The sequence below is a fragment of the Poecilia reticulata genome, chromosome 6 (genome assembly GCF_904066995.2).
Source record: "Poecilia reticulata chromosome 6, P_reticulata-male-v2, whole genome shotgun sequence".
NCBI classification, from domain to species: Eukaryota; Metazoa; Chordata; class Actinopteri; order Cyprinodontiformes; family Poeciliidae; genus Poecilia; species Poecilia reticulata.
The window spans coordinates 32277508-32295222 of record NC_088835.1 but is presented as its reverse complement, the minus strand read 5'-3'; the positions used below and the strand labels follow the sequence as shown (position 1 = coordinate 32295222).

Below are 17715 nucleotides of genomic sequence, written 5' to 3'. Positions count from 1 at the left end.
GTCTCTGTATTCTTTAAAGGTCTTGTGTTTTTAACGATTTTTTGCTCTTTTGTTCTTTTTTTCTGCTTTTATGAAGACAAAGTTTTTTAAAAAAAAGATTCTTGTAAATCCTGTGCAACGGCGCCCCCTGGTGCTTCACAAGTTGACGTCGCGGACGTCTGTGGGCGTGGAGGCCTGGTCCAGCTCGTCCAGGCCCTTCCCGCTGGGGCCCCGCTGCGTCTGCGTCTGCTGCTGCCGGCCCTCACGCAGGCTGCTCTCCAGGACGCGCTCGATCTGCTCCTGGCACTCCTTCAGAACGTCCTGCAGGGAGACACGGCTTTCAGTTTCCACAGTTCTCAGATACTGGGTTGTTCTGTGTGTACATACAGACATTTATTATGAAAGAACCTCAGAGGGACCCAGAGGGACATCAGAGGAACCCAGAGGGACATCAGAGGGACCCAGAGGGACATTAGAGGGACATCAGAGGAACCCAGAGGGACATTAGAGGGACATCAGATTAACCCCAGAGGGACATTAGAGGGACATCAGAGGAACCCAGAGGGACATCAGAGGAACCCAGAGGGACATTAGAGGGACATCAGAGGAACCCAGAGGGACATCAGAGGGACATCAGATTAACCCCAGAGGGACATTAGAGGGACATCAGATTAACCCAGAGGGACATCAGAGGAACCCAGAGGGACATTAGAGGGACATCAGAGGAACCCAGAGGGACATCAGAGGGACATCAGATTAACCCCAGAGGGACATTAGAAGGACATCAGAGGAACCCAGAGGGACATCAGAGGGACATCAGATTAACCCCAGAGGGACATCAGAGGAACCCAGAGGGACATTAGAGGGACATCAGATTAACCCCAGAGGGACATTAGAGGGACATCAGATTAACCCCAGAGGGACATTAGAGGGACATCAGATTAACCCCAGAGGGACATTAGAGGGACATCAGAGGAACCCAGAGGGACATCAGAGGGACATCAGATTAACCCCAGAGGGACATTAGAGGGACATCAGATTAACCCCAGAGGGACATCAGATTAACCCCAGAGGGACATTAGAGGGACATCAGATTAACCCCAGAGGGACATTAGAGGGACATCAGATTAACCCCAGAGGGACATTAGAGGGACATCAGATTAACCCCAGAGGGACATCAGAGGGACATCAGAGGAACCCCTCTCTGCTGTCCAGCCTGAACTGAGGGTTCCTCCGGCCCACCAGGATCATCTGCTGGGATCTTTCCCCCACGGTTTTTCCTGTCCCCCTTCTTCCTCCGTCATTCTCAAACATTCACACACCAGGCCCAAACAGCAGTAGCCCTGACAACAGCAACTGCACACACAGCCAGAGCAACATTAATTGCATCCACCTCCTGTAGGAAACACAAAGGTGGTGCTTTTTTAATGACGATCTGTCCGCCTGCAGGGGATCCATCTGAGACCCGGCCTCCTCCGGTTCCACCATCAAAGGCTGTCGACGATATCAGACAATCCACCTGGGAGCCGAAACCCTGAGCAGCGAGAGACCTCATGTCCTCCTGTTGGAACGTGCAGGAGGACCAAAACACGCCGCGCTCCTCCTCCACACTGAGTCACAGGCATGTCCAGTCCATCTTAACCCGACTCCAGTCCACCTTCAGTCCACCTTAACCCGACTCCAGTCCACCTTAACCCGACTCCAGTCCACCTTAACCCGACTCCAGTCCACCTTAACCCGACTCCAGTCCACCTTAACCCAACTCCAGTCCACCTTAACCCAACTCCAGTCCACCTTCAGTCCACCTTAACCCGACTCCAGTCCACCTTAACCCGACTCCAGTCATCTTAACCCGACTCATCCACCTTAACCCGACCCAGTCCACCTAACCCAACTCCAGTCCACCTTAACCGACTCCAGTCCACCTTAACCCGACTCCAGTCCACCTTAACCCGACTCCAGTCCACCTTAACCCGACTCCAGTCCACCTTAACCCAACTCCAGTCCACCTTAACCCGACTCCAGTCCACCTTAACCCGACTCCAGTCCACCTTAACCCGACTCCAGTCCACCTTAACCCGACTCCAGTCCACCTTAACCCGACTCCAGTCCACCTTAACCCGACTCCAGTCCACCTTAACCCGACTCCAGTCCACCTTAACCCAACTCCAGCACCCCACTCCAGTCCACCTTCAGTCCACCTTAACCCGACTCCAGTCCACCTTAACCCGACTCCAGTCCACCTTAACCCGACTCCAGTCCACCTTAACCCGACTCCAGTCCACCTTAACCCAACTCCAGTCCACCTTAACCCAACTCCAGTCCACCTTCAGTCCACCTTAACCCGACTCCAGTCCACCTTAACCCGACTCCAGTCCACCTTAACCCAACTCCAGTCCACCTTAACCCGACTCCAGTCCACCTTAACCCGACTCCAGTCCACCTTAACCCAACTCCAGTCCACCTTAACCCAACTCCAGACTCCAGTCCACCTTAACCCGACTCCAGTCCACCTTACCCGACTCCAGTCCACCTTAACCCGACTCCAGTCCACCTTTACCCGACTCCAGTCCACCTTTACCCGACTCCAGTCCACCTTTACCCGACTCCAGTCCACCTTAACCCGACTCCAGTCCATCTTTACCCGACTCCAGTGCACCTTAACCCGACTCCAGTCCACCTTAACCCAACTCCAGTCCACCTTAACCCAACTCCAGTCTACCTTAACCCAACTCCAGTCCACCTTAACCCGACTCCAGTCCATCTTTACCCGACTCCAGTCCACCTTAACCCGACTCCAGTCCACCTTCAGTCCACCTTAACCCGACTCCAGTCCACCTTAACCCGACTCCAGTCCACCTTAACCCGACTCCAGTCCACCTTAACCCAACTCCAGTCCACCTTAACCCGACTCCAGTCCACCTTAACCCAACTCCAGTCCACCTTCAGTCCACCTTAACCCAACTCCAGTCCACCTTAACCCGACTCCAGTCCATCTTTACCCGACTCCAGTCCACCTTAACCCAACTCCAATCCACCTTAACCCAACTCCAGTCCACCTTCAGTCCACCTTAACCCGACTCCAGTCCACCTTAACCCGACTCCAGTCCACCTTAACCCGACTCCAGTCCACCTTAACCCAACTCCAGTCCACCTTAACCCAACTCCAGTCCACCTTAACCCAACTCCAGTCTACCTTAACCCAACTCCAGTCCACCTTAACCCGACTCCAGTCCATCTTTACCCGACTCCAGTCCACCTTAACCCAACTCCAGTCTACCTTAACCCAACTCCAGTCCACCTTAACCCGACTCCAGTCCATCTTTACCCGACTCCAGTCCACCTTAACCCGACTCCAGTCCACCTTAACCTGACTCCAGTCCACCTTAACCCGACTCCAGTCCACCTTAACCCGACTCCAGTCCATCTTTACCCGACTCCAGTCCACCTTAACCCAACTCCAGTCTACCTTAACCCAACTCCAGTCCACCTTAACCCGACTCCAGTCCATCTTTACCCGACTCCAGTCCACCTTAACCCGACTCCAGTCCACCTTAACCCGACTCCAGTCCACCTTAACCCGACTCCAGTCCACCTTAACCCGACTCCAGTCCACCTTCAGTCCACCTTAACCCGACTCCAGTCCACCTTAACCCGACTCCAGTCCACCTTAACCCGACTCCAGTCCATCTTAACCCGACTCCAGTCCACCTTAACCCGACTCCAGTCCACCTTCAGTCCACCTTAACCCCACTCCAGTCCATCTGCGAGAAACTCCGGTTTGTCTGGTGAGGTGTGATTGACCTCTGACCTCTGGTCCTCCAAACCTCAGTCTGGGTTCAGTTGAAGTGAACGCCAAGCGGATCAGACTGCTCCAAAAGCAGGAAGTGGACTACAACGCCAGGCATTCTGGGTAAACCAAAGCCAATATGCTAGCCTAGCGCTAGCAGCTGAAATGGCTCCTGGTCTTTATCCAAAGACTGAATAGAAATCCTCCAACCGCTAAAATCTGACGCCTCCATTTTAGATTCCATTTGGTGAAGAAGGAAGTTGCTCTCAGTGTCTTCAGTGGTTCTTGGTGCAGCGCCCCCACAGGCCAGGAGGGGAACAGGTTGGTTTGACTCAGAACAACAGCAGCTGGAGGTGGAGCAGGCGTTCTGGTTCCAGTAGAACCGGGTCTATAGGACTATGAATACGTCCACAGAAAGGTCAAAGTGTTGTAAGGAGAGGAACAATGATTGGCTTCATTGTCATTAAGGAGCTCCAACCTTCTGCAACATGGTTTAAACACTGCCCTCTGGTGGCGAAAGATGACTAAATATGGCAGTATGTTCAGTATGCATGCAAACAAATGATGAGCCTTAAAAGCGGCAGCCAGGGTCAGGACTGGGAGAGCAGCTCTTCAGGAACCAGGAGGCCAAAGCTAATCTAAACCTGATGGGGCCCAGATGTAGAGTGCAGTGCTACTGGACCCAGCTCTCACGTCAGAAACACTGGTGGGGACCAAAGGTTGCAGGGTCAAAGGGCAAACGGCATGACATCTTGAAAGACTGAGATGTGGCCTGGAACCTGGAATCACAGCCAGATTTCAAAATAAGGATCTGCAGAAGAGGACAGCGTTGTTGTGTGTTTGATGATCACCGCATGAAACGGGATATTTGATCCATTTCGAATCACCTCTAAAAGCCCCATCATGCTCTGCATATGTCGCTCCTGGGAGGTCAGCGCATTCATTCTTGAGGTGGACTCAATGCAAACGTACGTCGAACACATCTGGTGTCTGCAACACTGAGCTGATCACGTTGAGAATCGGTACAACAAGGACTGGCAGCAGATGGGTTGCTGCGCCCTGTGCGGGGAGCGATGGCTCCTCAAGCGGAGAAGAAACGACCAGGCGCTCATCAGACTCACTAGCACCCAATGGGATGGTGGAAGTTGCTCTGTTAGTCAGAGCATGGACGGCTGCAGGACGGATCTCCTTGGAGGAGACCTGAAAAGCATCGTCAGTTCAACGTTTGCTGCTAACATGAGAAGAGTGTGCTCACCCATAGATTCCAGCAAACACGAGCCCCATTGGTCATAAAACCTCAATCCCTGTGAGAAAACGAAGAGCAGTGCAGAACATGCACTGTGTCTCACCACAGGAATGCGCCTCTGCTCTTAAAAGACATTCCCTCCGTCTCTGCAGCTCTAAAAAGCAGCATTTGGGATCCCAAGCCTCCTGGGCTTCACTGGAGAACCATTAATGACTCCAGTGTGTGACTACTGGAAACATGCTTCAGAGCAGCTCAAGGTACGGAACAATGCAACGCCTGGACCCAGAAACCACGTGGGCCGGCTCTTCCCCTGCAGCCCCGGTTCTGGAGGACCCCAGCCCAAACTCGCATGGTTCTGCATGGCTGTGCGCAGCGTGTCGTCGCCGGGCGGACTGTGACACTGGCAGCAGGGGGAAGCCGTGCAGACAGACAAAACCAAAAGGAAGAAATGTGTGAAGCCGAGGAATGTGATTTAACTGCTGCCTGCACCACAAGAGACAGAGTTAGGAACATCTGAAGCAAACAGCCGGAGGCCGACTCCGAGGCCCGGCCCAGAACAGCACGTCTGAGGACTGGCAAGCAGAGACGCCTCATGACTGAGTTTCCACCAGAAAGCGTGACCTTCTGCTTTCTTTGGCCTGGGTAGTCAAACATCACAACCACGATCTTTCAAAATAAAGTATGCTTGTTTCAGCACTGCTGATGGGAGCCACACACAGGGCCAAACGAGAAAACCTGCTTCTGCTGTCTCAGCACGAGAAAACGGGCATCAAACAACGAAACCCAAGAAGCTGTGGGTGGTGCACTTCCTGTAGGAACCAGAAGCTCCAGGGCAGAACCCAGTCAGCATCACGGCCACCGAGCGGCTCCACCCACATGCTCCACCCACATGCTCCACCCACAGACTCCACCCACAGACTCCACCGAGCGGCTCCACCCACTGGCTCCACCCACAGACTCCACCCATTGGCTCCACCCACAGACTCCACCCAGCGGCTCCACCCACTGGCTCCACCCACAGACTCCACCCACAGACTCCACCGAGCGGCTCCACCCACTGGCTCCACCCACTGGCTCCACCCACTGGCTCCACCCACAGACTCCACCCAGCGGCTCCACCCACAGACTCCACCCAGCGGCTCCACCCACAGACTCCACCCAGCGGCTCCACCCACAGACTCCACCCACAGACTCCACCCACTGGCTCCACCCACTGGCTACACCCACTGGCTCCACCCACTGGCTCCACCCACAGACTCCACCCACAGACTCCACCCACAGACTTGACCCACAGACTCCACCCACAGACTCCACCCACAGGCTCCACCCACTGGCTCCACCCACAGGCTCCACCCACAGGCTCCACCCACACCTGAAATACGCACAGACTAATATTAGGGATAGTCTGTGAAGCAATTTCACCGGCCCCTCCACTCCCAGGCCCCTCCACTCCTAGGCCCCTCCACTCCCAGGCCCCTCCACTCCCAGGCCCCTCCACTCCCAGGCCCCTCCACTCCCAGGCCCCTCCACTCCCAGGCCCCTCCACTTCCAGGCCCCTCCACTCCTAGGCCCCTCCACTTCCAGGCCCCTCCACTCTCAGGCCCCTCCACTCCCAGGCCCCTCCACTTCCAGGCCCCTCCACTCCTAGGCCCCTCCACTTCCAGGCCCCTCCACTCTCAGGCCCCTCCACTCCCAGGCCCCTCCACTCCCAGGCCCCTCCAGGGAGGCCGGTGCCGGCTGCGGCAGCTGCCGGTGCGTACCGAAGTCGCTTCGCTTTGACCTTTAGCTCGGCTGAGACGCTGCTCTCGTGCTGCGCCGCTCTGCAGCGTGAACGCCGCAGCCCAGGCGACCTCTGAACCGTTCTCTCCCTTTGCTCCACATGTTGGGGAAACTCAGCGGTGCTGTGAGCTGCAGAGCTGCATGACTGCAGCTCCTGCTGCGTCACATTAGAGGATTCCCTCTGTGTTTCCTGCGAGCTGCAGCTTGTCCGAGTCCAGGAATGTTCAGAGCCGATCGCCGAACAAACGGCGGCTCTGTGCTGCTCAGGACAGATGTTTGTCTTTCCACTCTGCTCTGTGAGGCTTCAGCAGCAGAGGGAGCCCTGCTTTCCAGCTGCAATGCATCATGGGCCGGAGGCAGGCGGGCTGCTTCACCTGCTCTTCCCTCTGCTTCATCTCCAGATGCTGCTGGTCTGACCTCATCACAGCAGCCACTCAGCTGCCTTCAGGCTGCAGGAACCAGCCAGACATCAGCTGATTCTGATGAAAGCAGTCAGTCAGCGAACGCATCAGATCCCAACCGACCACTTCTGGTCCGACTCCACGTCCAAACAGAACCGGGTCGGAAGCTGCAGCTCCACTAAAGGCTGCTGTCAGCTGTATCAGCTTCCTGCTGACTGTCTGCTGACGCTCTCAGCAACTTTACAACCCAGCAAAAGACGGCGGCCATCTTTACTGCGGCGGCCATCTTTGCGGTGCTGCAGCTGGACGGCTACGTTGTTCTGCTGGTCGCTTTGGGTCAGAAAGTGTTCACACAGAAGTCTGACTGCAGTGGAGTTTATTTAGTGTCATGAACGAACACGCAGGAAGAAAATGAAATCAGAACTGAGCAGCAGCACCTGCATGCTAGACTTCCTGATCTAGAGCTGCGTCAGCAGCGGATCCTCCATCGAGACGCAGAGGAGAGAAAATCTGCACCACGAAGCAAAAGGCATAGATGCTGACGTGGTTCTGGTTCTGGTGTCAGAATCTTTGCTCCTTATCAAAAACTGGATGTCCAAACGCGAGTGTGAAAAGATCAATGAAGGTGTTCCAGCTGCAATAATGTGATCGATTATTGGTATTTCTAACATCACAAGGTTCCCAGCTGAGACGCAGGAAAACCTCCCTGCTGTCAGAAATGGGTCCAGATGAGAGCGAATCAGACTCACCACCTCTGTGTTGGTGATTTTGGCCAGCAGGTCCGTCAGGCTGTCGCCCCACTGGGATTGGTCGGCTGAGTCCAGCTGCAGGCCGCAGATGGCCGCCCCCACGCTTCCTGTGGCGATCATGGAGGGGGGGTACATGGCGAACCGGAAATCTGCAACGAAATTCACTTCAGTTACATTTCAGGGTGACACTTCGCTGCAAACATCCCTAAAGTCTAACTTGCTTCTTTAGCAGCGTTGGTTTCCAGCTGGAACAATAGGGGGCGACAAAGAGACATAAACGACATCACTGCAGGTTGTCCTGTAATTAATCACAACTAATCTTTAAACGTTTATCTACAAAATAGGCAACATTTTAAAACAACCCATTCGGCTGCTAAACGATTAAACAGCAACAAAAATATTTATATTTTCAGGTTTTCAGCCATCAGACTGGAGCAAAGATTTCTGTTCATCTTCAGAGAGGTTAGCTGGGAGAGGCTACATTAGCATTAGCTGCTGCTGTGGATGCTACATTAGCGTTAGCTGCTGCTGTGGATGCTACATTAGCTGCTAATGTTGATGGATGCTACATTAGCGTTAGCTGCTGCTGTGGATGCTACATTAGCTGCTGCTGTGGATGCTACATTAGCTGCTAATGTTGATGGATGCTACATTAGCATTAGCTGCTGCTGTGGATGCTACATTAGCGTTAGCTGCTGCTGTGGATGCTACATTAGTGTTAGCTGCTACTGTGGATGCTACATTAGCTGCTAATGTTGATGGATGCTACATTAGCATTAGCTGCTGCTGTGGATGCTACATTAGCATTAGCTGCTGCTGTGGATGCTACATTAGCTGCTAATGTTGATGGATGCTACATTAGCATTAGCTGCTACTGTGGTGCTAGATTAGCAGCTCATAACTTTTCTATGTAAAAAAGGTTTAACACATTAAAATCTGTCTTTAATGGAAATAAATATGTTAACATTTTGGCCCTAAAATAAGCTAAACTGAATATAATGTTTCATGTTGTGGGTATGGTTTCAACAGAAACAATCGGACTTCAAGCTCAGGTCTGTCATGTCTTATTAACCATTTCATCATATTTGGTCTCCCGTCTCCACAGTAAATACCATTCAGTTGGTTTAGCTGTTCAGACTGTCTCTGGTTAGCCGCTACCAGCTAACCCACATACAGGGTCCACCTGGTCTTTCTGTTATTTCATTGCCACCCTGGAACAACATGAGCTGCAGTCAGCAGTCGGCTCAAAAAGCTGGCCTCTCCATAACGACCTCAGGTCTGGATAACGAGGTTCACTCGGCTTGTAAAGGAGCTGAAAAGCAGCAACCCTCACCGGCTCCCCTTTACCCGGCCAGCCCCTTTTCTTCCATCTCCTCAGTAAATCGTGTGCTCGCTGAAAAAAGCCCCACAGCGCTTGGAATAGCGGGAATAAAGAGGCTCAGTGCCTGTGCCAGCGCGCGCTGCTGTAGGTCCTTTTTCCACGTGCGGTCACAGGCGCGCGCCTCGTAGACCAATAACCTTGTTAGCTCCCCTCTCTGTCATTCATGATGCAAATGAGACAGCTTGTGAACGGCCAGAAGCCCGCGAAACACAGAGAGACACTTCTCCTCTCTCCCCCTCCTACCTTCCTCTGTGGAGGACACATGGCCGCTCGGAGAGGCATGGAGGGCTGCAGGGAGGCGCAGAGAGCGGTGCGCTTTGTGGCTGCAGCCGGCAGCGGCTGTTAGCATATTAATGCAGAGTGTGACTCCATTGTCTAGAGTCATCACCTCACCTCACCCAATGGCCCTCCAGCCCTCTGAACCGAAAGACACGACTCAGTGAGACGCTGGACAAAGATGGGGGGAGGAGGGGGAGATGTGTGGAATGTGTCATGGAGCAGATTTTATGTTAAATCAGCCTGCCATACGCCCTGTCCAGACCTCTGTGAGGCTCTGCAGGAAGAATAGAGTGGCCCTGCAGGGACCCCGCCCCTTCCTCTGTTCCTGGGCCACCGATGGGCTGTAGGGGGGGCAGTGTGTGTGTGTGTGTGTGTGTGTGTGTGTGTGGGGGGGGGGGCATGGGGGAGCGGGGCAGACCCCTCATTAGCATACGGTCACATTCAGCAGAGCGGCAGCCCTTTGATAGCTGCAGACTGCCTCATCCACCAGCCGCTCTCTCATCTGGTGGGCCCAGTGTTGACAAATAAATGAACTTATTATACACACACACACACACACACACACACACACACACACACACACACACACACACACACACACGCCCAGCATTACATCACCACCACCAAGAGGAGGGAGCGCACAAAGGCATGCACGGATTTACTGTAAGGCTGCAGTCAAGACACACACAGAGCACAGATGCAGCTCTGTGCGGCAGGCAGCTGCCTGATTTTTCACCCAGACAAGCTGGGACTGTTATTGGGGGGGGCAGTTATTGCCTATTTGCCCCCAGTGATGTTCTTGCTGAGCATAAACTGTGTCCTGCTCAAGGCCCCCCTCTTTCTGCCCCGGGAACCCCATCCAGTCTAACCCGGCTGCCCCCCCTCCCGGGTTTCTGCCCCCCTCCCGGGTTTCTGCCCCCCTCCCAGGTCTTTGCCCCCCCTCCCGGGTTTGTGCCCCCCTCCCAGGTCTCTGCCCCCCCCCCCAGGTCTCTGCCCCCCTCCCGGGTTTGTGCCCCCCTCCCAGGTTTCTGCCCCCCCTCCCGGGTTTCTGCCCGGCTCAGTGTGGTGGTAAAAATGGAAATGACGGAAAGCTGGAAAACTGAAGCCAGAAGAAACAAACTGCGATTCCAGACCTTCAGAACCGGTTTGACCCGTAAACCCACTGCAGCTTTGTGGGGCTGCACCCACAGCATGATACCACCACTACCGATTCTGGTGAGATTTTATGACGGCAGATAGAGATTATTTTATGGATTATTCTGACAATTAAATAATTAATCAGATAAAACCTGCAGAACCGGGTCAGAACCTTCTGGTTCCTTTGTATCATCTGGAACCAGCCGACCCGTTCAGCTGCGACCTCTGAACTCAGGACATTTCCTCCAATCAGCTGCAGCGGTCTGGACTTTTCTCTTCTTCAGATCGTTCTCTATAAACCTGAGAGGTTGTGGGTTAAAATCTGGTACCAGAACCTGCTGGTACCAGAACCTGCTGGTACCAGAACCTGCTGGTACCAGAACCTGCTGGTACCAGCAGGTTCATCATGGATCTTCCTCCTCACATTAGCATGCTAACATGCTAACATACGCAGCGCACAGACAAACCATCCTCAGTTCTCCTCCTACCTGTGGCGCAGAGGGCGATGAAGGTCTGGACGTGTTTCCGGATCAGAACCAGCTTGTCGTCGGCCAGCGGCAGCCTCCGCACGATGTGCTCGATGAAATCGTTTGGTGTCACCGCCGCCAAGTTCCACTTCAACTTCCCCAAAACCACCAGCTCCCATTCCTGCAGAGAGGAACGACGATCAGAAGGCAGCCGAACCAGAGCAGGACGGACCTGTGTGTGTGTGTGTGTGTGTGTGTGTGTGTGTGTGTGTGTGTGTGTGTGTGTGTGTGTGTGTGAGCTGCTTTCATTGTTCCTTTCACTTCCTGAAGGAGGTGACTCATTAGGAGTTGGTGAGTAATCTGAAGGATTAAATCTTGGTTTGTCTCTGCAGCGCCGCAGCCTTGTGACTGTAGCTGGTTTCAAACCGCATGGACTGAGTCATGCGACGCTTCAACATGACTGCAGCCAACCTGCAGCCGCCCGGAGCCTCAGCTGAGGAAACCTTAAGGGAAGCAGCAACGTAATTCCTCCAGAGAATCTCAGAAATCCTTCCTCTGCATGCCAGATGGAAAACGCAGCATCTGCAGCATCTGCAGCATCTGCAGCAGCCTTGCAACAGACTGGATGCTGACAGAGAGGCAGCAGCCAGCAGGCAGCCACTTCCTTCTGCTTCTGCCTTCCTCTGGTCACACCTTCTGTGCAACATTCTGGTTCCTTTACAAGAAATAGTTACTAAAGACAAGCGGCGGCGCAGCAGCGACGCAGCAGCAGCAGCGGCGCAGCAGCAGCGATCACATGGCCTGAGCAGCTGATCTCTGCTTCCTGTGTCAGCATGGCAGCCAAACTGCTGCCTTATACAGAAACAGAAGCAGCTCAAGGACTCGGCGCTGCAGCTGGAAACCAGAGAACCAGAAGGTTCCTGCATTTCTCTGCCCAGTTCAACAAAAACCAGCGACAGAACCAACATCAGCTGGCAGGAAGTAACCATGGAGACGGGCTCAGTGGGCAGAACCAGAACCTGCAGAGCCACCAGATGAACGACTCATTAAAGACAGAAATATGAAAACAGAAGCTGATGAGGAAGCTCTGTGTGTGTGTGTGTGTGTGTGTGTGTGTGTGTCTGTGTGTGTGTGTGTGTGTGTGTCTGTGTGTGTGTGTGTGTGTGTGTGTCTGTGTGTGTGTGTGTGTCTGTGTGTGTGTGTGTGTGTGTGTGTCTGTGTGTGTGTGTGTGTGTGTGTGTGTCTGTGTGTGTGTGTGTGTGTGTGTGTGTCTGTGTGTGTGTGTGTGTGTGTGTGTGTGTGTGTGTGTGTGTGTGTGTCTGTGTGTGTGTGTGTGTGTGTGTCTGTGTGTGTGTGTGTGTGTGTGTCTGTGTGTGTCTGTGTGTGTGTGTGTGTGTGTGTGTGTGTGTGTGTGTGTGTGTGTGTGTGTGTGTGTGTGTGTGTGTGTGTGTGTGTGTGTGTGTCCCTCTGTCCCATCTTGGCTGCAGCTCAGCTGACCCCGTTGATCTGTGTAAATATCTGCCGCCAGGTGGCGGTAGAGACCGCGTCACTTCCTGCTCCGTACAGTAGCAGCTGGAGGCTCTACAGTAGAAACAGCCGCTGCAAAAATTCACTGCGGAACTTCAGCATTTTATGCGCATCAGATGGAGAAACGCGCAGATTATTAGCACATTATTAAAATGACACTAAGCTCTGCTGAAGCTAAATTAATGCAGTGAACAAGAACATTAGAGTGAAAGGCAGCAGATTTTCCGTCTTAATGAAGTTGAGTATGACGTAAGCAGAGGAAGATTAGGGGAGATGTGCAGCAGCTGCAGCTCACCAGCAGCTCCTGCGGCCTGATGGAGTTATCTGTGTAGATGCAGAGCTTCTCTGCCGTTAATGGTCGCGTCTCCTTCAGCTTGGAGGCCAGGAACATGCAGACTGCGCCCAGCAGCTGCAGGTTGCATTTCTTGATCGGCACCATCGCTAAAAATCTGTCCAGGTAGTTCATGGCCAGAGGGAAAACCTCTTCCTCGCACTTCTGCTCCTCGCAGACCTGAAGAAGAAAACCTGATGAGCTTCTAGTTCTCACCAACATTCAACGTTTATATCAAAACCAAATCAGAGATTCATCACATGAAGACAGAGTATAATTTCAGTGACACGCAGCTGGGGCCCGGCCAAGAATCTGGCCCAACCCAAACCGGTTGCGACATCACGGATTAATTCCAAATCAATTTCCTTACAAAGCAGCAGAAAGTGTCGGATCCATACAGTCAACGGAACCACATTCCAGCAATTCATTCAGCAACAAATGAATTCAAGTCGCAAAGAGCCGAGCCAAAAAAAAACTCCCCGACAGCGCAGCACACGGAAACGGGCTTTTTCCTCAGTCGTCATATTTTCATAAAATATTTAAAAATAGAAATAAATTATCCGGACTCCTTTTCTTCACGCGATAATCTTCTGCGGGGGCTTCCCCGCCAGAGCCGACCATTCCGACCCGAATCCGGATCCGATAAATGGGATTAAAACGTCAAAATCAGAAGCGAGTCGCGACTGGCAGCTGCGAAGTGCGCCACCCCGGAGCCAATTTAATTATTTCAAAAATTAATTAAAAATCTCCAGCAGGTCGCATCGTGACAATTTTCACATGAAAATAAAGCTCCACGGCTCGGCTTCGCTTCCATCCACATGTTGCTCATAAATACAGAAACATTTTCCACGAATCCAACTTGATTCCTGACAAAGCGCCGCAGAGCCGCAGGGCCCTCAACCTCTTCCGACATTTTAAACAGAAACCCCGAAAGTCTGCGCCGCTTTCCGGGCTCCAGTCTGGACCCGACGGACAGCTGAGCGTCTCCGCTGCCAGAACCGAACCGGGCCGGCCGCTGTTATCCCGCCGTGGTTCTGGAAGCGAGCTTTAAAAGCAGCAGACGCTCCCCTGAAAAGCAACATGGCGATGATAGCAGCGGCGCTACGTGTGCGTGGAAACATTCATGTCATCTGAAATAAAAGCAACATCTCAGAACCTCCGGAGTCCCGGGAAACATGCGGGGTCTCCGGACCAGGACCCGGTTCGGCAGGCGGCGGTCCGGATGGTCGGACTGGAAAATGGACCGACATGTTGGGTCAACATGAGGAACCGAGTGTCGGAACAACGAGCAGCTTCAGAAACCTCAACACGGCCCAGAAGCTTTTGAGAAGAGCACGGAAATAAGAGCCGAACCGAACCGAGCCAGAGCTGGATCGGTACCTCCAACATCCAAGTAGCGACCATCCTCCTCATGAAGGGCTGAATGTCTTTCTGGACGCCTTTGAAATAAGAATACTGCGGCAGGAATCTCTCCTCGATGGTCAGCAGTCTCTGCAGAACTCTGTCATCGCGCAGGAGGTTCGGGTCCGGACGGGCTCGTATGCTGGTGTCCATTTCGAGGCAGAGCAGCTCCATTGTGTTGGGGCGGAAGGAGGGTGGGGGATCTTCCAGCCGAACTTCTTCAAATAAAGTGTAGAATGTGAGTCTGAGGGAAACGCGTCGTCCCGCCGCGCCGCGCCGCTCCGATCCGCACAAACTTTTCCTCTCTCTCCTCTGCGCCTCTATCAGCCGCCGAGCGCAGAAGCCTGGCTGCGTGCGCCACTGACGCAATGATTCCGCCCGCCTGCGTGAAGCAGATGCAACAACGTCCTGTTGTCCCTCTTTCTGCCCGTCCTGCTGCGCAAACCGCAAAGCTGAACGTCCCAAAGGCAGCCTGATCATTTAGAGAAGTTAAAGATTCAGATTTTAAGGGTCAACAGCTTTAATTTAATCAAATAGTTTGTTGTGAAGAACCGAATCAGGCTGGAAGGTTTTTGTTCTTGAACAGAACTTTCTGCTTCATGCGTGTTAAACTGAGGACACACACACACACACACACACACACACACACACACACACACACACACACACACACACACACACACACACACACACACACACGGTCTTACGTGCTGCTTTTTTATAGAAGCCACCAACAACTTGTGGTTTATCTGATAACTTTCTAGGAAATTTAAGCAGCGCTGAATTTTTTTCGTTCTTTTTGCTGCATTATCTCCTCCTGCAGGCAGATAACACAGAAAAGGTTCGGTTCTGTTCCTTCTGGGGCTCACAGAACCGGTTCCTGCTCCAAACCAAACTATTTGAGAGACAAGCAGGTGGAAGCTGCTGATAGTGTCAGAAAGACTGAGCGGCTGATCCGTCCATTCTGACCCAACTCCAGGCTCGGAGCGGAACCGCTCAGCTCCATCATCAGGCTGCGCGGGACGCGGGAGAACCAGGGGGAATGTCCCTTTAAACTTTTTCTACGAAGCCGAGTCAAGTTTTCTTCTTCTCCTCCCAGTGAAGCTGGTAGCTGAGCCAATAGCTCTGCGGCTCCGCGCCGACGCGCTGCGATTGTTACTGGGCAGACTTTACCTCTCTCTCTCTCTCTCTCTCTCTCTCTCTCTCTCTCTCCCTCTCTCTCTCTCTCTCTCTCTCTCTCTCTCTCTCTCTCTCTCTCTCTCTCTCTCTCTCTCTCTCTCTCTCTCTCTCTCTCTCTCTGTCTCTCTCTCTGTCTCTCTCTCTCTCTCTCTCTCTCTCTCTCTCTCTCTCTCTCTCTCTCTCTCTCTCTCTCTCTCTCTCTCTCTCTGTCTCTCTCTCTGTCTATCTCTCTCTGTCTCTCTCTCTCTCTCTCTCTCTTTCTCTCTCTCTCTCTCTCTCTGTCTCTCGCCGCTGCTGCGGTCATCATCAGTCTGACCCCCACTGATTGGCTTAATGAGGGACGGGGGGGGGACAGAACCGAACCTTTCATCCTAAAAATAACATGAAACTCCTGAACTGATCTGTTTTATTTCCATCTTTACAAAATAAACGGTCAGAAAATCTATTTTTAATTTTCTTTAATTCTTAAAGACAAAAACCTTTAAAGACTTTAACAGAAAAAAAGTAGAAATAAAAAGTTTCAGTTTAGAAGCAGACGGGACTCCAGAAAACTCTCCAGGTTCGGCTCCCAGCAGGAGGTCGGTTCCGGTTCCGGTTCCGTTCATTTCACCAGTAAAGAAACAATTAGAACCGCTAAATAAATGGGAAACATTCTACCTAAAACCCATAAAAACACAAGTGAATGGATGAATCCCCTCTGCTGCCGTCACATTAAACCGTTCCTCCTCCAGTTGGACCTCAGGTTCGGTTCTTCTCCTTCCGGCCCGGTTCCGACGGTTCTGCCAGCAGCGCTCTGCTCCCCGGAAGTGTTCAAACATCACATCCGAATTAAAGTCGGAACACGTCCTGCCTGAGGAACCAGAGCGAGTCCCGGGACGGAACCGGGTCCGGAACCGATCAGTCTCAGTCGGAATCATCAAAAACTGACCCTTTATGGGCCGATATTAAATTCGGAACCTTAATAATTTAATATTTATCCGTTTCAGACATTTATGATGAATTTTTCCAAATTTAAATAATTAAATGAAAAGCAGGAAAATCCGCTTCAGGTCCAAATAAAGTAACAGCTGGACTTTCTGCTGAATGACGTCATCATCTTCATCATCATCATCATCATCATCATCATCATCATCATCATCATCATCTTCATCATCATCATCATCATCATCATCGGCGGCCGCAGGGCAGAGATGAAAGCAGCTGATATTTAGGAAACTTTGTTTTAATAAATTATTTGTTAAAAGGACAAAAATCCCTGAAAAAATTAATTTCTAAAATCTTGATTTTTAAAAATATCTGCAGTTTAATAAACAAACAAGGAAATTAGACCGAAAAAATGAATCAGGAATTTATAGTAAAAATCTCAGAACTTCTGCTGAATTTCTGCTTTTTGTTTTTACAAGAATAAACTATAAATTAAAATCTGTTCTTGAAGAAACTAGAATTAGTTTCATCAGATTAAATCCGTCAGAATGTCTGAAAGAAACAAATTTATTTATTTTCTGCTTCTTCATCTTAATAATAAAACAATCAGATCATTACAGGATTTGGTGGCATTAAAATAATGAAATATATAAATTAATTTGGTGTACTTATAAAAAGATCTGATTTAAATATTTAGTTTATATTTGAATTAAATTTTTAATTGTTTTTCATAAAGTAATAATTGATCAACATTTTTTTTACCTTTAATGTTTTACAATATAGCATGAAAAATAAAAGACCTTATTTTTAAAATCATTTCTTTAAAACTCAAAATGTCATTTGCATCCTGGTGCAAATTAACTTCACAAAGCAGCAGATTGAAAATAACAATTTTAACTTTTTATTTGGGCCTTTTATTATTAGAAACATTTTAAAGCATTAAAACAATAAACTGACATAAAAAGAAAAACCTTTTAATCTGAATAATCCATCTGAGATCATCTCTGCTGCAGCAGATTGAAGATAAAACCTCAGAAAATTCTAACAAAAATAAAATAAAAAAAATGTTTTTCTCCACAAAAATGACGTTTTTCCATCAGGCCAGAACATCAGAACATCTTCAGCTGCCATATTTTCTCCAAATT

At 51.2% G+C, this 17715-nt stretch overlaps 1 protein-coding gene across 4 annotated transcripts in view; it reads right to left on the bottom strand.

The window, feature by feature from the left end:
- ccnd2a (cyclin D2, a) overlaps positions 1-17715 on the bottom strand; it is a 99751-nt gene that overhangs the window by 439 nt on the left and 81597 nt on the right. The window contains exons 1-5 of one of the 4 annotated variants that reach the window (XM_008412674.3): positions 14447-14817; positions 13031-13246; positions 11230-11389; positions 7945-8093; positions 1-300 (exon numbers count right to left, since the gene is read on the bottom strand). The exon at positions 1-300 is cut by the window's left edge and continues 439 nt beyond it. In XM_008412674.3, coding sequence (XP_008410896.2) covers positions 136-300; positions 7945-8093; positions 11230-11389; positions 13031-13246; positions 14447-14641 — 885 coding nt within the window. In that variant the 5' untranslated portion in view covers positions 14642-14817 and the 3' untranslated portion in view covers positions 1-135. Of the gene's footprint in view, positions 301-7944; positions 8094-11229; positions 11390-13030; positions 13247-13436; positions 14163-14222; positions 14382-14446; positions 14818-17715 lie in introns of those variants that run through there. The other 3 variants (XM_081608416.1, XM_081608418.1, XM_081608417.1) reach the window with 3 other exon arrangements.